The 21,084-nt window shown below is 47.0% G+C and overlaps 1 protein-coding gene and 1 long non-coding RNA gene across 2 annotated transcripts in view; one reads left to right on the top strand and one right to left on the bottom strand.

Moving 5' to 3' along the window:
• Window positions 1-1,823: 1,823 nt before the first annotated feature.
• LOC123520948 overlaps window positions 1,824-21,084 on the bottom strand; it is a 21,357-nt gene continuing 2,096 nt past the window's right edge. Inside the window, exons 2-4 of the long non-coding RNA XR_006679458.1 lie at window positions 17,949-18,066; window positions 4,639-4,703; window positions 1,824-2,794 (exon numbers count right to left, since the gene is read on the bottom strand). This is a non-coding gene — a long non-coding RNA (uncharacterized LOC123520948). The remainder of the gene's footprint in view (window positions 2,795-4,638; window positions 4,704-17,948; window positions 18,067-21,084) is intronic.
• VAMP8 (vesicle associated membrane protein 8) lies at window positions 3,678-18,445 on the top strand. Its single transcript, XM_045283924.1, has 3 exons — window positions 3,678-3,783; window positions 16,497-16,655; window positions 18,023-18,445. Exons 1-3 carry the CDS (start codon window positions 3,781-3,783, stop codon window positions 18,164-18,166), a joined length of 306 nt encoding a protein of 101 aa, XP_045139859.1. The 5' UTR covers window positions 3,678-3,780; the 3' UTR covers window positions 18,167-18,445.

Below are 21,084 nucleotides of genomic sequence, written 5' to 3' on the forward strand. Positions count from 1 at the left end.
AGTACCATGGACTGCCAACAAAACACCAACAACTCTGTCTTGGAAGAAGTACAGCCAGAACACTCCTTCGAGGCAAGGATGAGGACACTTGTCTCACTTACTTTGGGCATGTTGTCATGAGAGACCAGTCCCGGGAGCATATTGTTGGTAAAGTGGAGGGACAGCGAAAAAGAGGAAGACCCTCGACGAGATGGATTGCCACAGTGGCTGCAACAATGGGCTCAGACATGAGAACTCATTGTGAGGATCGGGCAGACCCGAGCAGTGCTTCCTTCTGTGTACACAGGGTTCCAGTGGGACCAGCTCGATGGAGATGGCACCTCACAATAAGAAATGTGATGGCTGGAAGTGCGTCTCTTTGATGGGGCCTCTGTTGTTAGCTGGTATTGGTGACTTTTCAGGCCATGGACAGCCCAAGGGCTGGATGGAGTAGAATTGCTTCAAAGGGTTTTTAAGGCTGTAAATCTTTCTGGGTGCAGGCTGCCACATCTTTCTTCCAAAGAGTGGCTGGGAGGTTTGAAGTGCCAATCTTTGGGTTTTCAGCCAAGTGTTTTAATCACAGGACCGCCAGGATGCAAAGTACTGCAACCCAAATCAAACCAAACCCACTGCCAACGAATCCATTTCAACTCATAGCAGCTTTATATTGTTTCCAAGACTGTAAATCTTTACAGGAGCCGACAGCCACATCGTTCTCCCACAGAGCACATTGGTGGGTTTTTAACTGCTGACTCACAGTGTCAGCAGGCTCTGTGCTACCAAGCCAAAACAAACAAACACCCACTGCCATCTAGTTGACTCTGACTCACGGTGACCACAGAGGACAGAGTAGAACTGTCCCTGTGGGTTTCCAAGACTGTAACTCTTTACAGGAGTCTGTTAACCTGGTGTGTGGCAGCCCAACAAATAACCCACTACACCATCAGGGCTACTCTGTTACAGGGGACCAAACCAAACCCACTGCCATTGAGTCAGTGGGATTTACAGCAACCCTGTAGGGTACAGTAGACCTGGCCCTGTGAGTTTCCGAGACTGTAGAGGCTGGTGGTTTCCAACTGCCATACCTTACAGATTGCAGCCGGATGTGTAACCACTACACCACCATGGCTCCTGCTACAGGGGACAGAGGTCCAAAATTTCATAAATCCTTTAAAAGTATTTGTTTGAGGAGTTGATATTTCCTCTTTGGAATTTTTAATCTCTTCCAGGAAAGCTAGGAATGCTGGTTCCCTTCCGCATGTCTCTGTTCTTCCTCTTGATAAAGGCTACACAGGAAGGAGATTTATCCCTGGCCTGGTGCCAAGTTGATGGAAAATTCTTTTCCCCTGGGCCTCCTCACTGGTCTATAAGGCAGACCCTGTGACTAGGATGCTCAGTTTCTGACTGGGTTTACCCTACCTATCTGTACTAGTCCTGGTACATAGAGAAACAAATCCAGAGACACTCAGATGTGCATAAGAGAAAACTTTATATCAAAGAGCAACTTTACATTAAGAAAACATACCAGCCCAGTCCAGATCAAGTCCATAAGTCTAATATCAGCCCATATGTCTGATACCAGTCTATAATTTTCTCTTCAGACTCACGGAACACATGCAATGATATCAAACGCAGGAAGATCTTGTGGATGCAGTGGTGTTGTAAGCATCTCAGTGCTGACGTGGGTCTCCATGTGGCTCCTCCAGGTCTAGGGCTCTGGTTCCATCAGGGGTCTCCAGGTGGCTTGTCAGCAGGAAGACAAGCAGAGTGTGTGTGTGTGTGTGTGTGTGTGTGTGTGTCTGGCCTCCAGTGAGCTATTAATATCTGTCGTACCTCCAAGTGAGATCATCAAGCTGCGGCCTGATTGACAGGGTAGACTCCACCCCTTCACTCCTAATAGTCTCAAATTGACAGCAGGTTATGGAACTACCGCACTATCCCACGGTGACCGTTGCAGGGAAATTCTGGACTGCTGAATTCTGGAAGGCAAATTGAACGAACTCACTGCCATGCAGTCAATTGTGACTCATAGCAAAACCCCACGGGACAGATGAGAACCATCCTTGTGGGTTTCTGAGACTGCAGCTCTTTACAGGAGTGGAAAGCCTCATCTTTCTCCTGTGGAACAACTGGTGGTTTCAAACTTCTGACCATGTGATTTGCAGCCCAACTCAGGATAAGTCACCATTCCCTGCTCCCTTTTGGCACCTTAGGGCTCCGTGCTAGGCGCTTGGCATGTGCTAGCTCTTGGCTCCTCACCACCAGCCACTGCCAACTCTGGAGTCAGTATTTCAAAAACAGTTTAAGAACATTGGCTAAGTCGTCAAGGGAACCAAGGCAGCGGCGTAGCGTGAGAGGAGTACTGGCTGCGGCCACTCAGCATCATGGCAGGACAGGCATTTCGAAAGTTTCTTCCCCTCTTTGACCGAGTACTGGTGGACAGAAGTGTTGCTGAAACTGTAACCAAAGGAGGCATGATGCTTCCAGAAAGACCTCAAGGAAAAGTCCTGCAGGCAACAGTCGTAGCTGTTGGGTCCGGCTCGAAGGGAGAGGGTGGAGAGATCGAACCAGTGAGTGTGAGAGCTGGAGAGAAAGCCCTTCTCCCTGGACATGGGGCACCAACGTAGTTCCAGATGATAAGGGTGGTTTCTTATTTCGAGACGGTGGCATTCTTGGGAAGTATGTGGACTAGAGGAACCCACTATTGAAATGGCACCGTGTGAAGCTGCCCGTCCCACTGACGTTCTGAAATCTGTCACCATGCAAATAATCTCCATGTCTCTCTTGTATAATAAACTCATGATAGGCGGTGTCACTAAAACAAAGCAAAGCAAATGCAACAACAGGACCAAATAGATAAACAGATAAATAAAAAGGACATGGGAAGGCAAAGCAAAGTGTCGCAAAAGCATATCATGGTGACAGGTGGGACTAGGGAATCGGGCCAACAGCATGATGGGAATGTTGTTTTGGAAGGGTGCTCCAACCAGGGCAGTCAGGAGAGACTCTTGGCCATGACCTTCAGGAGATGACCTCCCCCAAGGAAACAGCCAACTTGGGTACTAGTGTTGCTGTTAAGTGTTAAGTGGAGTGACCACGGGGACAGAGTCAAAGTGTCCCGCTGGGCTAGTTCCTAGGCTGTACTCTTCCACGAACAGACCGTCTGGCGCTGGGTAGGGAGGTCCTGCTGAAGTTAGTAGGTGATCAGTTTGTGGAGGACTAGGTGTAACTGATTAGCATCTGAAAAACTGAGGGGGAAGAGACCCAGGAACTGCGCTGGGTGGGCTGGAGAAGCCATCCCTGGGAACCTAGAAGCGGAGCATTCCATGGGTGGGGGAGCCAGGAGGGCCCACCCTCGGACTTGGGGTTTTCCAGCGAGGAATTTCTGCGTTTGCATTCTGTGTCCAAGAGGACTAGGCTGGCCGGGTGCTCAGGGTTGATTCCGTCCCTGGACTTTGGAGGGAAATGAACAAAGGGCAGCGACGGCTGCCCTTTCTAGGTCACGAGGCCCCATCTGAGAAATTTACAGGGTGGCTGGAGCCAGGTTCCCCTTCCAGACCAGGAAGACTGGGTTCGCCCAGAGGCCTGCGGCTTTAAGGCCAACCTGGGGCTGGGAGGGGCCTGGGAGGGCGGGCAGGACGCTGGCCGCCTACCTGTGGGACCTGCGCTAGGTGTGGCCGGAGCGCCCCGGGACGCGCGGGGGCGGGGGCGGGCTGCAAGGGGAGTAGCAGGAAGTGCGCCCAGAGCTGTCCCGGGAGGAAACGCACTAGACGAGTTCGCCTGCCGACGGGCCCCGGAGAAATGGTGAGCGAACGCGGGGCGAGGAGGGGTCCCCAAAACTGGAAGCCAGAACTCGGGGCGGGAGTTGGCTGTGCGGCAGGTTGGCGGCCACGTCCGCGGGCCAGCGCAGCCCGCGGCGGCCTCCCTGACAGCTTGGCCCCAGAGGGCTCCGAGCCGCCCGGGAGGCTGTTCCCCTGCCCTCCTTCTCCCTTCCCGCGCTGGGCCTTCCCAGGGAGGTCGGAATTTCGGGGGCTAGGGCTGCCTGCCTTCGCCAGCCGGGCCAGGGGTTGGCATGCTGGCATCCCAGGTAGCACTTTTGCTATTTCTAGTTTAAATTCCTGCCAGAGGCAGACTCTGTACCCAGCGCCTTTCACTTTGACCCTATACCAAGGCCCACAGGGTTGGTCTGCCCACGGAGTCTAAGGAATCGGCCCCCACTTCTTGTGAAAGGACCAGAAGTGGACTCTCTAGGGTCCTCGAGGCTGGCCCACACCCTGGCCCATTTCAGGAGGCCGACTGGGAATGGCCTGGGGGAGTTTCAGAATGTTTTCCCTCCCTGCTCAAAACCCTTTACAAGCCTGCTAGGAAAACCGCTGATGGAGGCATCTGCCAGGCAGGGCCTGACCTCCCTCCCCACTACCAGGCCTGGTGCTTTCTCAGCTGCTTGAGTGGGCAGGAGGCTGGGGCCCGGGCACAGGGAGTGCTCAGTGGTGAGGAAAGCAGAAGTTTGTGGCTCAACGGCTTGCAGTGCCTCGTGAGGGCCTGGGAGCCAGCTCTCTGTGGGTCACAGCAGAGACACCCTGGTGGACTGCTCAGGAGGTCTAGGAGTCAGAACAGCTGGGCAAAGTGACCGATCTGTTAGGGGTAGCACAGACATACCGAATTCAACAGTTCGGGGACGTTGATTACATCTGTCATGCAGCCAAACAGGAGAGTAGTTGAACCTGAAAGTAAAGATCATTTCTTGAGAGACAGGCCCATTTGCAAACTGGGAATCATAAATTCTAGCGGATTCTGAACTAAGTGACCCAAGCAGACAGGGTGTTTCTCTACGAAAATACAAGTAACAAGTAAAAATTCAGTGCATGGTTGACATTCAGGTGATGGGTACAAAACTCCATGAGGGTACAGCTAATTGGTAGGAGACAACATACGTTTCACAAACTTAATATTTAAACTTACAGAATAACCATTAAATTGGGTGCATCTGGCCCGAGAGAAGCATGAGCCCCTAGTTGAGTGACTACAGGGAGGATGTGCATATGTTAAAGTTTGCTCTGAGTAAGCATCTGCGCAGCATGTTATTTTGGAAGGGACTTTCTAAGCAGCCAGCAAAACTTGATGCAAACAAAGTGACATTGTGCTTCGAAATTGTTTCCCAAGTACATGTCTCAGGGTACAGTGAGAGGGAAGGAATGACAGGCTACTTTCCTGATGCCCAGGTGATTGTTTATTCCAACTGGAGTTTTAGTTGCAGTCTTTAGCATAGTTTCCATCTTATGCCGGGAGTCCTAAGTTCATTTGGGGTGCTCTTACTCGGTACCCCTTTGTGAACATAAATCTCATTACAAAGGAAATCCTCGATCACATCTTAAGTATTCTGCTTGCTGGACTAGTCTCATCTTCAGGATGAGTTGGTTTTAAATTTTCCTAATAGCCTGCAAAGGAGGAGTTCATCGTTAGCAGGGTCTTTTAATTGGATAGCAGTCTGTCCACAGACATTTAAGACCCCGGACCCTGAGATAAGTTAGCTGGGTACCATTGATATGAAATAGTGGCTTGGGAGTACAGGAACTGGACGGAACTAAGAGACCTCACTTGATAGGAGAGGCCTGGACTATGGTGAGAGGTTAAAGTCATTTCAATGATTGTTTTGTCTTCCTAAGTATATGATCCACCCTCCCCTCTGAAGAATGGAGTTGGTAGTTTATTGAAATGTATGAGACATACATTTCATACAGCAGTTGATGATACAAATAATTGTACAACAACAATGAGTATGGTTAAACCAATGGGTAAAATGAAGCTATGAAGTAAAGTGTTTTTGCTTTTGAATAATCTACTAAGATGTCTACAAAGGGAGAGTCAGGCAGATTTGTTTACTATCTTGTTTTATTTCTTCTGAAGGGTTTATATTAACTACTGACTTTACAACTATATCCTCATGCTGGGCTCCAGTGGGAATTTGAACATGAAAAAGTATAGGAAGATTTATATCTTAAAAATAGCGCGGGGAGGAGACAAGCCAGTCAGGGTGCAGTGTAGCAATGAGGAAACATACAATTTTCCTCTAGTTCTTGAATGCTTCCCCACCCCCACTATCATGATCCCAATTCTACCTTACAAATCCGGCTGGACCGGAGGATGTACACTGATACAGATAGGAACTGGAAACACAGGGAATCTAGGACAGATGATCCCCTCAGGACCATTAGTGAGAGTGGCAATACCGGGAGGGTGGAGAGAAGGTGAGGGAGAAAGGGGGAACAGATTACAGGGATCTACATATAACCTCCTTCCTTGGGGACAGACAGCGGAGAAGTGGGTGAAGGTGTAACATATGACAAAACAGTAATTTATAAATTATCAAGGGTTCATGGGAGAGGGGGGAGCGGGGAGGAAGGGGAAAAGTGAGAAGCTGATAGCAAGGGCTCAAGTAGAAAGCAAATGTTTTGAGAATGATGAGGAAAACAAATGTACAAATGTGCTTGACACAATGGATGGATGTATGGATTGTGATTAGAGTTGTACAAGCCCCCAATAAAATTATTTTTTTAAAATAGTATAGAAGGGCAAAAAGCATACACATTATGGCAACCATAAAATAGCTTCCTTTAGTGATTGGCATATGAGATAGTATAAAACGATCAAAAGGAATAACGAAAGTAGTTCTAATAGTAAAAGCAAGTGTATATGCTAAGATTTCTGTTTTGCACAGAAGGCATAGGGACTGAGAGACTAATAACCTTTTACCAGTTGATAAAATCTAATTTATAGAATAAATTGGTATAGTAGCTACTAAAAGTTATAGATTACTAGGGAAATAGAACATACTTAAAAGCTAATGTAGAAGGTTAATGCCACCAAGAAATAATGCCACAAATGCATATAGGAGAAGAAAAATACCATTCATTAAGAAACAAAGTCCAGGTTTAGTATTAAGGTAGCAGATAGACATTGGGCCCCCACTCAAGTACTCCCTCGATGCAAGAATACTTTGTTCTATTAAACTGGCATTCCATGATGCTCACCTCCCCTACACGACCCCTGAATTGAATTGAAGTTTAAGTCCCTCAGCTAGTTGGACAGTCCAAGGGTGTTAATCTTTTTTAATTGAGAAGATAAATCTAAGTTTTAAATCTCAGTAGTTAAACACAATAAAGATGAGTGACGGATACTAAATATGTATATGTTATGGCAGAATCATTTAAATAATTCTGAATAATTTAGCCTGAACCCTGGCCTGTGCTGTAACATTTTCTGATTTACAGGATATCCTGCAGGTGACATCATGCTCTTGGTTATCAAATAACGAACTCTTCTATAGAAAGGGGGAAACGGTTTATTATATGGAGAAAGTAGAACACTAACCATCAGCAATATTCTCATTAAAAAGTCATAGTAACTCTGGTAGTTTACTGAGTCGTAGGTCCCATGACATTCTAGGTCGCCCGCAATCCTTTAGTTTCGGTATAAGAGTTTTGGAAATCTTGAGTTAGTCTCATGGTATCCACATTTTGGATACTATAGCCTTCTTTATATGTCGGATATAGTCCGTTTTTCTTTAAATATTTTGGTCACCCATCTTTAACAAGTCAGTAATGTAAGAATTTATCTACAGATGATAAAACTTAATATGACCATGATTATTTAAACTATTTCTTAAAAGTGGAAGATATGATGGGACTTAATTATAAAATTAATATCGAGCCAAATAAAATTAATTTTTTTAAAAACTTCTGACAAATATGTTTCTAGATAACGATTGACCTATTTTCAAAGAGTTTCAGATGAAACATAGTAACTTGAGATAATAGTATGTAGTTGAAACAATAGAAAACAAACTAGGATTATCACATCTCTAAACATCTGAATAGTAATAAACATTTTTTTATAGGTAAATGATGTGAGTTCCCCAGTTAAATCACTGGCTTTGAAGGTGATAAATTTAAAGGAAAATAAGTTATGACTAAATAAGCAAGATGTTATTAAAATTATGACATAATATCATACAATTTTAATCCCAACATTTTGGGCACTTTTCTTGATTTGACAGCATTTTTATATAATTATAATTTATCGATACCTCCCCCTTTGTTTTTCTTAATTTTTATCTTTCTGGAAAAAAAAATACATCTTTTATGGCTTTCTTTAATTATTTATTTAATTGTCGGGAGTTTATCATAGACTGAGGAACCATGCCTGAATTATTAAACCAAAGATATTAAAAGTAGAAATTTTAACTGTTTTCTTTTTTTCTTTTTTTTATTTTAACTGTTTTCAAAGACATGCAACTTGGTTTTTGACTCAGAAATTTATTCTGTTAATCCTTGTCTTCCAGGTGGATTGCACAAAATATAAAATTAACTCTTCAACCTAGTAATAAATGAAAATCTTGGCATAACATCAAGAAGCCCAATTGATTGCTCTATATGCTAGTTGACATTCAAGTTCTAAAAAGCTCATAAATTACTCCATTAACTTTTAGCTGCAACAAATAAAAACATTGAATATATCAAATTCTCTTTTAAATTTATCTTTTAAAACATTGTCTCATAGTACAACCCCCCCTTTAAAAAAAAATAATTTTATCAGGGGCTCATACAATTAATCACAATCCATACATACATCCATTGTGTCAAACACATTTGTACATTTGTTACCCTCATCATTCTCAAAACATTTTTTTCTACTTGAGTCCTTGGTATCAGCTCCTCATTTTTTCACCTCCCTCCCCCGCCCTCCCTCCCTCCCTCACATACCCTTGAAAATTTATAAATTATTACTAGTTTTTCATGTCTTACATTGTCTGATGTCTCCCTTCACCCACTTTTTTGTTGTCCATCCCCCAGGGAGGGGATTCTCTGTACATTTTTCTTATCAGTTTCCCCCTATCTCCCCCACCTTCCCCTTCCCCTCTTGGCATCACTACTCTCATTATTGGTCCTGAAGGGTTTGTCTGTCCTGGATTCCCTGTGTTTCCAGCTCTTGGTTTGTACAAGTGTACATCCTCTGGTCTAGCTATATTTGTAAGGTAGAATCGGGATCATGATTATGGTGGGGAGGAAGCATTAAAGAACTAGAGGGGGAAAAAAAAAAGAACTAGAGGAAAGTTGTATGTTTCATCGTTGCTATACTGCACCCTGACTGGCTTGTCTCCTCCCTGTGATCCTTCTGTAAGGGAATGTCCAGTTGTCTACAGATAGGCTTTGGGTCTCCACTCCAACCATACTCCACCTCATTAATAATGATATGATTTTTTGTTCTTTGATGCCTGATACATGATTCTATCAACACCTCATGATCACACAGGCTGGTGTGCTTCCTCCATGTGGGCTTTGTTGCTTCTGAGCTAGATGGCCACTTGTTTCCCTTCAAGCCTTTCAGATCCCAGATGCTATATCTGTTGATAGCCAGGCACCATCAGCTTTCTTCACCACATTTGCTTATGCACCCGCTTTGTCTTCAGCGATCATGTTGGGAAGGTGAGCATCATGGAATGGCAGTTTAATACAATAAACTATTTTTGCATTGAGGGAGTACTTGAGTGGAGGCCAAATGTCCATCTGCTACTTTAATACTAAACCTATAAATATATGCACATAGATCTATTTCCCCATCATCATATATAACTATATTTGCATATGTACATACCTGTATTTAGACCTCTATAAATGCCCTTTGCCTCCTAGTTCTTTTCTCTGTTTCCTTTTACTTTCCTGTTGTCCCACTATCATGCTCAGCCTTCATTTGGGTTTCAGTAATCCCTCTCGGTTACATTGCCTTTGATCAAGCCCTACCAGGCCTCCTACACCCTCCTCACTACTGATTTTGGATCACTTGATCCCTTGTCCCTGGGTTTGTTAACACCACTTCTTTTCCCCAACCTCTCCCTCTCCCATGTCCCGCCGGAACCCTATGTCCCATTGGTTTCTCCTCCAGACTGTTTATTCAGCCTATAGACCTGCAGAGATAATAATATGTACAAAAACAAGACAGCAAAACAAAGCAACAAAACAACAAGACAAACCAATGACCAAAAAAAGAGAAAAGCCTGTAAATAGTTCAAGGTCCGTCTGTTGTCCTTTAGGAGTGTTTTCTGGTCCAGTCTGATGGGGTGCCACACCCTGGCCCCAAAGTCTATTTTTGGTACTCCCTCGGGACTTCCTTGCTCTGCTTCCTTTGCTGTTCTGTTGCACACCCTTAGTGTTTTGCCTCAGTGTGGTGGGGTCAGAACAGGCTCAATTCCCACACTGTGTCTCCAGTGTTGTTCCCTGTAGAGCTGTGGGTCCGTGAGGGATGCCATGTCTCTGGCCATATGGTCCTCTCTGTGCATTGGCTGCTCTGAGCAGGGATAGCCTCAAGGCTTGATGGGCCAGGATGTGCTCCACTCTCTCTTCCTCCCCCTTCATTTGCTCCCGTGTGCTATGATCAGACATGTCCCTCTTCCTGAGCTGTAGCTGCAGTGCTGTCCTCTGAAGTAAATTCTTCGAGTTGGGTGGGTGGTGGTGGTGGTGGCTGTCCATATAGTTGGGATTGGGGCCGGCCCCTCAGACCTCTCTACTGGTTCCCTAAAAAATCAACTCTTAATAATAATTTATAATTTATCAAGGGATCATGAGGGTGGGAGGAGGGAGGAAGGGAAAAAAAAGAGGAGCTGATACCAAGGGCTCAAATAGAAAGCAAATGTTTAGAAAATAATGATGGTAACATATGTGCAAATATGCTTGATATAATTGATGTATAGGTTGTTATAAGAGCGGTAAGAGCCCCTAATAAAGTGATATTTTAATTTTTAAAAATTAACTCTTGAAAACTACCCCCTTTCCTAAAATGAATTTTACATAGTATCTACCTTAAGTTATTTAGAGAGCTTTTGTTTTCAAAGTTGACATAAACATAAAATCATTATTGGAATAAATTCATGAATTCCTGGGGGAATATAAGACTATTCCACTGATATAAATTCTTATTCACAGTTAAACCAAACAGAGTCAATTCTTTGAAGAACTATTGTAGTCTAATTTAAACAGTGCTGTTCAGAGGGAGGACATTGTTCCCCCGCTCTGTCTCTTGAGCCCTGGTGGCACAGTGGGTTAAGCACTGGGCTGCTCACGCTAAGCCACAGGAACCCACCAGCTACTCCCCGAGAGAAAGGTGAGGCAAGCGGTCTGCAGAGCAAATTAGTTGCTCACTCGACAGGTCAAGCACACTTTGCGTCGTGTCCCTGATGGCGGTCCACACAATGTCACGTCACTTATCCCACGTCCACCCTGTGTCTTCTGTTTTCATGCCTCCTTCTTTCCTCACCCACCCTGCCTTCTAAACTTTGTCCAAGAGCAAATACAGCCCCTTCGATCTCAATGATCAGCCTGCAGAATTCCTACCTCTCTGATGTTATTGTTCACCTGACAGACCTGACTGTTGTCTGGCTGACACTGGAGCCACAGGGCTGAGTTCAGTTCCAAGCACCAGGGTGCATGGGGCCATCATCGTGGGGGCTGCACCAGTCTCTAGCTGGTCAGTAAGTCTGGTTTTCTTGTGTCGATTTTGAGCATTGTTTTGCCTTTCCCCCTACTCTATCGAGGACCTTCTAATACAATCCCATTTAGAGTGGTCAGCAGTGATATCTAAGTGCCATTTAGTTCTGGTCTTGAGTTGGTGGAAGCTGGGCCTTGTGTGGTCCATCAGTCTATTGGATATCAGTACACCTTTAAAATAGCCCAAATTTTAATCAAAGTTTTGCACAGTAAAAGTGATTTTTCTTGGAAGAAAAAATAACTGAGAATTTTGAAAAGCCCATAGAAAACATCAGCCATGGCCTTCACCTTGATGCAGGAAGTCAGATCCAGCAGCATTCTATATTAGAGTCAAGCTTCTCAAAACAAAGTGAAGTAGAAAGGCTCCAGTGATCACTGAGACTTTAAGTTACGTCAAACATATTCAGTTTATAGTATTTTTAAATACAACCCCCAAACCAGCTTCCTGGAAAGGAGGGAAATCCATATATATTGAATATTTAACATCCTTGGTATACATCAGTATTAATAATTATTATATATGTTAATATCCTTGGTACTAATATAATATATAATATTAACATCCTTGATCAATATGTATATATATCACATGTATATATATATCTAGGATGTTAAAAATTACATTGAAACTTTCATTTCCCAGATTGAAATAAAATTCTTAGCAGAGAATCTATCATCTGGAATTCCTTTATAAAAACTATAAACAGAAACTTAATTTTAATTTTTCTAAACCTAATTCATTTTGCCAGCTAGATAACCTAGTCTGTTATTTTGAAATATACTCATCTTTCTAATGGAATTGACCCCTGGCAGCTCAATGTGTTCAGCTGCTAATTGCAAGGTCGGCAGTTTGAAACCATCAGCCTCTGCTCAGGAGAAAGACAGAGCTTTCTACTCCCACAAAGAGTTAGCGTCTCAGAAACTCACAGGGTCAGGGTCAGCTCTACCCCGTCCTACAGGGTTGCTATGAGCTGGCATCAACTGGACAGCAGTGAGTGAGTCTCTCTCGTTAGAAAGTATTTTGAAATGGCCACTGACTTGAAAATTGTCAGTCAGGTGATGCTAACTGGGATCTGTACGTCAGCCTGTGGATTTTACAGACCAGACCAGGAGCTGTTACCTCCCCTTGTGAATTTGCACTTACTGTTTTCTATCAGAATCTATGGTTTTCACCCAAACACAGAGCCCTGTCCTTGATTGGCCCAGAGGCAAAAGGCCATAGGGAGTCGCCTTTTAGTTTTCTCTGAGTCATAAACACCTCGAATGGAACATTATGGGGGTTAAACCAGGTTTTGCACAGACCAATGGGTGCCTTCTTTGTATGAGTTTGCTTGCAATTGACAGCCAGCCTCGTGCTCTGACCTGTTCACGGCCACCTTATCCTTCCTTGGATTTTGCACCGGGCTTGTTGACCCCGGGAGGTTTTTTTATTGGTTTTCTTGTTCAACCCTTGGCGGGGTTTTTCGGTTTCCGGGGCCTCGGGGTTCTTTGAAGTTGGACGGCCTTTCTTGAGGCCCCTTGTTGCCCGGTTCTTGGGCCGGCTTGAGGGGGGAGTTGAAGGGAGGGGCATTCTTCGTTAAGTTTCTTGGTTTTTTTTCCAAGGGGGTTGAATTTCGGTTGGGGGTTGGGCTTCTTTGGTTTGCCCTTGGGGAGTTGTTGGGCCCGGGGTTTCTTCTTGACTTGGGCCCGGGGTTTCCAGGCCTCTGGCAGTTGCTCCTTCAGCTCTCCTTTGGATCCCACTTCTGACACCACGCAATGTCATACAGCAGAATGGCAGGGCCTAGTTGAAATTAAACATGAGGAGATTTTATTGAGAGACAGGACAGTTTGCAAACTGGGAATCATAAAATCCGGAGAATTCTAAACTAAGTGATCCAAGGAGAAGATAATGCAGGGAGTTTTTCTAAGAACATATAAGTAATTTCAGTAAAAATTCAGGATGGGGTGGCATTTAGGTAATGGTTACAAAATTAGATGCAACTTTTAAAAAGTTAGAGAGTTATTATTAAGTTGGATATACTTGTCTTCAAAACAATCATGAGACCCTGAAATCTGAATGAACAAATTGTGCTGCCTGTTAATACTGAACCACAAAGCAGAGACAGGGATTGAATCATTTTACAAGCACTTTATTCAAATGCCAACAATCTGAGAAGGAGGCAGGTAAAAATCCTAAAAAACTACCTTACAGCTCATCTCGAGCCAACAGGTTTTATAGTATGGAGGAGAGCAGGGGAGTGACAGGACCTGGGCTGAGGTCATCTTTTGTGTAGGAATGAGGTCGAGCTGTCCTCAAGGTTCTTGAAGGTCTTGGTGTTTGTTCTTTCTGCTGACCACCGTCCCCAGAACTCACCTGTTACCTGTAGTGTGCGGATGGTCCTTTGGTGTCACTCTGTGTCTGAGAGGCCCCTCAGGGCTTTATGAGCCAGCTGAAACCAATGCACTTTTCTTCATGCCCTTGGTTAAATCTCACACGAGGCAAGTTACAGCAGATTGTGAGGATTACTTCTTGCAGACCCTTACGGCCTTCTTTGCACGACTACAGGTAGACATCTATGATTCTGAAGTTTATTTTGGGTAAGGATCTGCAAAGAGAACTGTTTAGACTTGGCTTCCTACGCGAAGCCTTTAAATAAGCAAAATTACAGTGCTCACTGAAATTGTTACCAAGTAATTTTTCAAGGTACGGTACAGAGTTCTGGAAATGACAAGACTGCATTCCTAATGAAGAAATTACTTTTGATTCAAAAGAGTTTTCATTTCAGACCTTAGCATACCCCTCTCAGGAGCCCTAATTTGGGGTACTCTTATGATCCTCAAGTTGCTCAACCATCCTCACCTTCCTTTTCTAAGTCGTCCCTTATTGGTGTAAATTCCCTGCCTATAAAGTTAAAGTGCCCATCTTTGGGTTGCTGTTGTTGATGTGAACTCATCCAGTCAAACAAAGCCACTGCCCTCAAGTCGATCCTGTTCATGCTGACTCTGTAGGACAGAGTAGAAGTGCCCTTGTGGGTTTCCAAGACGGTAACCCTTCATGGGAGTAGAAAGCTTCATCTTTCTCCTGCTGAGCAGCTGGTGGTTTTGAACCTTACAGTTAGCAGACTAGTACATAACCCCTGTGAAACCAGGACTCCTTTTGATGTCAAACACAGTACTTAAAAGAACATAATGCATAATGCTCAAGGCCAACCTTTTAAACTATTAAACTAAACCATTGTTTTTTGGTAGATGCCTTTAGGGTCTAGTTTTGGCTTAGGGTTTAAATATTATCTCAGAGCAAGAGTTTCAGGGTTTCGTCCACTCTGCAGGGTCTGGAAAATCCCCAGGCTTACATGGGCCTATAGGATGGGAGAAAGCCCGGAGTCCTCTGGGAACGTGTAGACTTGCTGGGTTCTTCGCTGGCCAGGAAGGAACCTGGGGGGACAGTAGCTCCGCTATCTCATTGTCCCTCTGAGGAGCCAGGGGCAGTGCAGTGGAATTTAAAGGCGAGGTTCTTTTCCTTGCCAGCAACTATTTGAATCCTCCAGTTCTGCTGTAACAGAGGCCCCTCCAGTGCATGGTTCTAACGATCAGAGATGTAGTCGCTCACATTTCAGGCTGCCACAGGTCTGAATTCCTGGCAGTAGCTCAGGGTGAGGCTTTTTCTCTCTTTGGGCTCATCTGTAAGAAGAAAGGGTGTTTCCTTTCAGCACGTGTAGCCAAGCCTTCCTTGGACATCCCACGTGTCCTAACATCAATCTTCTCCTGGATCCGGAGGTTCTCAGCGTAGACCTGGGTCCAAAGGGCCTGTGCCCATTCTTGCTGGTAGTAGATCCCTCTGATAGTGTATCCCTCTGATCTCTCCTTGCTTTGCAGGCCACACCCCAGGAAAACTCCTCTTAGATCAGATTGGGACTGTGATGAGAGGGTGGGTATTGCAATTCAACCTTAATCCTTTTACAGCAGCTTGGCTGTGGGGAGAGGAGAGTCCCCAACAAATCATCGCAGGTCCGGTGGGCGCAATTGTACAGCAATACTAAGTAAAGATTATAGTAGAGTCATAGAGAGCATGAGACGTAGAGGAGAGAGTCAAATAATGGAGTCAGATGCAATTCATGGTAGCATGCTCACCTCAGCCCCACTTGATGGTCCTTGTGGGGGGAGCCCAGCCGCGAAAGCAGGAGAGCCCCGGGAGCAAGAGCAGGAGATCCCCCACTTTATTGCTAACCAAGGGTTTATCTCATTTGGGGGCCCTGATTACAGGTAACCACACGTCACAGGAAGGGGCAGTACAATAGGCATACACATTGTAGGAAGGGGATCTGTGATAGGCATAAGCGTGACAGGAAGGGGATGAGCTAGGGGTGTGCCCATAGGAATGGGAAGGTCTAGGGGTATACATGTGACAAGATGGGCAGACCCTAGATTCATGATGGCAGCCAAACCTTGGTCATCCTTGGACGGGTTTGACCTTTCTGGTGTCTCCTACAAGGAAACAGACAACTACTATCCTTACCAGAAGGGAGTGGGCCCTCCTTGTTGTGGGATAAACAGTGGTGTCTGCTTGCTCTAGATGGCTACTCCTGATGACCTCCAAGTGTATAGTCATTTGCAAGCACCTAAGTTTGGCATATATTTGGGGGAGACAACTTGGGAGAAATCCTTCTGTTTCCCATACTTGGCTTACACTTCAGATCAAAATTAGTTAACACAATCGCGAAAGCCCAGCTCAGATTCGGTGTATGTTTGAGCAGCACAAGTAAAGCCCTGATGGGAGCACATTGGACCTGGACATTACATTGGTCTTGTCTAACGTTTACTGTCTAGAGTTAAAAATGCATTTATTACACAGGTAATGAGCAGAAACATTCTCTTTGGAAACCACTCAGGTATTTAAAAAGCTAGTGTCTCCCCGCTCTCCCCTGGCCTCTGAGAGAGGCTTTCTGTTCCTTCCTCCCCAACCCCCCTCAGCCTCATGAACCCCATGTTGCCTCTCAGGAGGAGAGCAGCGGAGGTGGAGGAAATGACAGGGTGCGGAACCTGCAGAGCGAGGTGGAGGGCGTCAAGAACATTATGACCCAGAATGTGGAGCGGATCCTGGCCCGAGGAGAAAACTTGGATCATCTTCGCAACAAGACAGAGGACCTGGAAGCCACAGTAAGGCTGGGGCACCGGGCTGGCGGGAGCGGAGGAGGGTGGTGTGTTAGGGGCTAGGGAAGTCTTTATTTGTAGGGAAAAACAAGACCCAGGGAGTGGGTTCTAATGGCTGGGGCAGTGGTGGGTGTATGCGTGTTTGGGGCAGAGTGACCCATGATGCGTTTTCCAAGACCAACAGATGCCTCTGTTCATAGGTTCCCTTCCAGTGAGCCCAGTTTTCTTTTTGAAGGCTGCCCTTAACCATTGAGACCTGACCTCTTCAGGGCAGAATGGTTGGGTTTGGGGTAATCCTCCTCTGGCCTCTGGCCTTCTCCAGGACTTAGCAGGCAGGAATGAAAAATCTACTAGAGTCTGAGAGGACTGACAGGTATAGACTTGGGTAAAGGAGGACAGAGTCCCAAAAGAATTGAGAGGAATCAGGGTAGTGGGACAGATTGGAATATGGGTTGGGGTTGATGAGCAGTTTTTACTGTTGAATGCACAACTTCCCATCTTAACTGTATACACACACCCCTAATTAACCATTTTTAAATTCATTAAAGAAAAGCTACCAGAGTCCTGCTGAGTCAGCTTCAAAGAGGAGCTGAAAGAGCAGGGGAATTCTTTGATGCCGGGTCCTCTGACTGCTCAAGGCTAGAATAATATCTCCCACAAACCAGCCTCATCACTCTCTCCCCCTAGCCAGGGCCTGAGGGCAGATGCTTAGGGAGGTTCAGCAGAGGCTAGAGGCTCAGCTTCCATGTTCAGCTGGGAGAAACTAGCTCAGGCTCTGGAGTCCTGAGGTTAGTCTTGAAGCCAGCTCTCTGAGTGCAAGGACGCAGGATGACTTCCTGGCACCTCATCTGGGGAGGAGGACCCAGGGAACCTCAGTCTGTGCTATTGAAGGAGGGGGAGGTGCAGGGTCCCTCACTGACATCATCAGCACCATTCCCATCCTGCCCTCCGACCCTCCCCTGGGTACAGCAGTCCGGGGGTAAAGAGGTTATGGAGCCAGGGAGATGTTATCCACCCAGGTCCCGGCCCTCCCCCAGGTCTGCCTTCCCAAGGGCAGATTGCCCTGCCAGGGCTGTGCCCTAGGGTGGCACATGTGTCTACAAGATCCCTCCATCTTATGACGGGGCTGGGTGAGATGAGAAGGTGTAGGCTGAGAGCCCCCATTTAGGTGGAAAACTCCCTAGAAGCCCCCACCTTCTCCATTTGAACCTGGCCTGCCAGGTGGTTGTGATGGCTCATTTGCCAGGGTCGGGGGATAGAACATTCTCCTAGATGACGATTTGTTACCCCAGTTCGTACCTGAAGCATCTGGGGGGTGGCATCTAGGTGTGTGGCATGTGGCTCTGGGTCACTCACTCTGCTTGTCCCCGCAGTCCGAGCACTTCAAGACAACATCTCAGAAAGTGGCTCGCAAGTTCTGGTGGAAGAACGTGAAGATGATTGTCATCATCTGCGTGGTCGTCTTCATCCTCATCCTCTTCATTGTGCTCTTTGCCACGGGCGCCATCCCTACTTAGGGAGCCCTGGCCCCTTCCCATCGCAACCGGGCCAGCCCTTCCCACCTCCCACCCTCCTCCACTCGGTGTGCTGCTTGCTCCTGTCCTCTGACTGCTCCCCTGAGGACCCTCTGCACACTGCCTGCCCCAGGGAGCACCTTGGTCACCCCAAAGGAGAGAGAGTTGGACAAAGGCCGTGTCTCGTGGGTCCTCAGCATGGTTGGAGACACACCGAGGCCTCAGTGTATAGCTGGGAAACTGATGGCAATAAACTGTGGGTAATAAAGACCTTTCAATATCCAGGGCGTGCGCGTGCATGTGCATGCGCGTGCGTGCGTGCGTGCGTGCGTGCGTGCGTGCGTGCGTGTGTGTGTGTGTGTGTGTGTGTGTGTCAGATAATCAGTTGGCTCCTTTCCATCTTCTCCTTGGCTTTTCCATTTCTTTGCTTCCTTTGGACACTCGCTGGGGTTCTCTCACTGGAGAGCAGGTCAGGGGAGGGGTGGGCAGCTGATGTTTGAGGAGCAGGATGGAGGCTCCCCACAGTAGTTGCCTCCTTCTTGTTCCTAACACTTTCATTGCCACAGGCCTCACGACCTGTGTTGACCAGAGTGTTCTCTGAAAACTATCAGAGGAAAGCCTCATCGTATTGCAGTGTATCTTGTAAGACTAGAGTGTCCCCCTGGCACCTGGTGAGGCCCCTTTACTCCCCTTTGGCTGGAGGTGGGAGGCAAACAGGAAGCTACCTTGGGTCTGTGGCAGAGGCCCTGCAGACCCTCCTTACCACAGCCCTGCTGCAGCCTAGCACCTCAGTGCAGCTACTGGAATGCCTTTCCCTTTCTTCCGCGTATTCTGTTTGTCTGTGGCTGGCCCTGGCCCAGGGCCTCTGGGTCTGAGCTGTGCTGAGTGGTGAGTGTGTTTGCCCCGTGTCCCATGGCTGGGCACAGTCAGTGTCACAGGACAGGGCCTGTGGGCCTCCTTCTAGTCCATGGACAATGGGCTGTGTGTCTCTGGGCCTCCCTCTTTCCCCACCAGATTCACCCCCTTTTATCCCCCCGCCCCACTCCCACCCCCGTTTCTCCTCCCAGGGCTCAATCTGCTCTGATTTGGGGAAAGATTCTTGCCATCTGAGAAAACCACCTGCTGTGGGGAGGGGGAGGGCCAGGCCCAGGGGTGGGAGGCAGACTTGGGACCAAATCCGGCAAATCTAGACCTACAATCCCAGGAGAGAGCGGGAAGCACGGAAGAGCAGAGCCCCTGGACCAGCGTTGCCAGATTTCGGGGTCTTTCCCTGTGGAGCTGCTGTGTGGGTTCAGACCAGGCACTTGTTAACAGCGGGTCGGCCTTGAACCAGTCTTAGCATCTGCAGAGCAGAAAGACGTTCAGGGAGGCCCTGCAGTTAATAAATGAACACAGCTGGGATTTACACTGAGCTGCTGAGGGCAGAGCCCCAGATCACAGCATTCCAGACACCGGGATTTAGTGTTTCTGGCCACCCAGGGACCAGGGAACAAGGGTTTTCCAGCCAGGAATTTCTGTATCTACATTCTGTGGCCAAGTGAACTGGGCCTGGCAGGTGTTTATGGTTGATTTGTGTGTCTAGAAATTGGAATCAGGCACCCAGAGATCTCTTTAATGGGTTAAAAAAGCCAAAATGTCATTTTTAGGCACTCCCGGCCCACCTTGGTATTTTCAGTGACTTCCCCTGGGTGGGGAAGTTAGAGGATCTATAAGGAAGACCCGAGAAGATGCCTTTGAATTAGAGTGTTGCAACAAAAGTCAAATATGCCTTGGACTGTCAAGAGGGGTCATGTCTGTTGGCAAACGTATGGTTGAGGCTAGTGAGACGCACATATTTGGACATGTTATCAGGAGGACCAATCCCTGGAGAAGGACATCATGCTTGATAAAGTAGAGGGTCAGTGAACAAGAGGAAGACCTTTAAGGAGACGGACTGCCACAGTAGGTTCTAACATAGCAGTAACGATCAGGATGGGCCAGTGTTTTACTCTGCCGCACATCGGGTCACTAGGACTCAATAACTCCTTAGCATCTAGCATCGTCCGTAGCATAAGCAGGAGACAGCTGCCTTGTTAGGTCCCCAGACCCAACCTGATACCAACCTTAGACATCAGGAGGGCTGCTTTCACTGCCGTGGAGACCTTGCTGACTCTCAGCCACCTGCTGTGGGTGTCTGAGACTGTAACTGTTGACTGGAGTAGAAAGCCCAGTCTTTCTCCTGCAGAGCTGCTGGTGGTTTTGAATAGCCGACCATATGGATTGCAGCCCAACACCTAATCGCGCTACACCACTAGGGCAGCTCGATGGTTCTTTCCCCTTTCTGACAAGGCAGAAGAGGTTTGCCACAGAGGATGCCTGTTGCTTTAAGCCCCAACCCTGGCTGGGAGGAACCGGAGAGGCAGTGGCAGAGGTCCTCCACTTACCTCTGTCGGGGTGTGGCTGATACTCAGTGGGCAGGGATGGGCTAGAAGTTGGAGTGAAAAGTGAACCAGGGCTGTGCAGTTGGGGTGCTGACAGGTGCTGTCCAATCGCCACTCAGATGAATGGTGGGGGTGGAAGGGTGTTGGGGGTTCTGATTTAATGAGAGGCCAGTCGGACTGGGAGGGCGGAGTGGGAGTTTCTGTGCTGCAAGGTGGTGGCAAAGCCCTGGGGCCAGCGCTGCCTGTGGCCTCTCGGACAGCTTGGCCCCCAAGAGCTCAGAGCCCCTTCTCACTCCTTCCTCAGTCCCCAAGCCCCTCTTTGTCTGACTTTCCTAGGGTAAGCAGTGTGGGTGAGTGAGCTCTGGGACAGGAATGGGGTCCTTCTCCAGCCCAGCCAGGTGGTGGAACACCTTGGCGCTACCTGGTAGCACTTCTGCCATTTCCAGCTTAGATCGCAGCCAGTGGCAAGCTTGCCGCTTCCTTTCATTTGACACCCGCCCC

The sequence above is a fragment of the Echinops telfairi genome, unplaced genomic scaffold (genome assembly GCF_000313985.2).
Source record: "Echinops telfairi isolate 266 unplaced genomic scaffold, ASM31398v2 ScPeMD7_7467;HRSCAF=8505_1, whole genome shotgun sequence".
Taxonomy (NCBI): Eukaryota; Metazoa; Chordata; class Mammalia; order Afrosoricida; family Tenrecidae; genus Echinops; species Echinops telfairi.

Coding starts and splice junctions, on each gene's coding strand:
- VAMP8 (XM_045283924.1), top strand. Junction 16,656..18,022: donor CAGAGGACCTGGAAGCCACA/GTAAGGCTGGGG, acceptor TTGTCCCCGCAG/TCCGAGCACTTCAAGACAAC.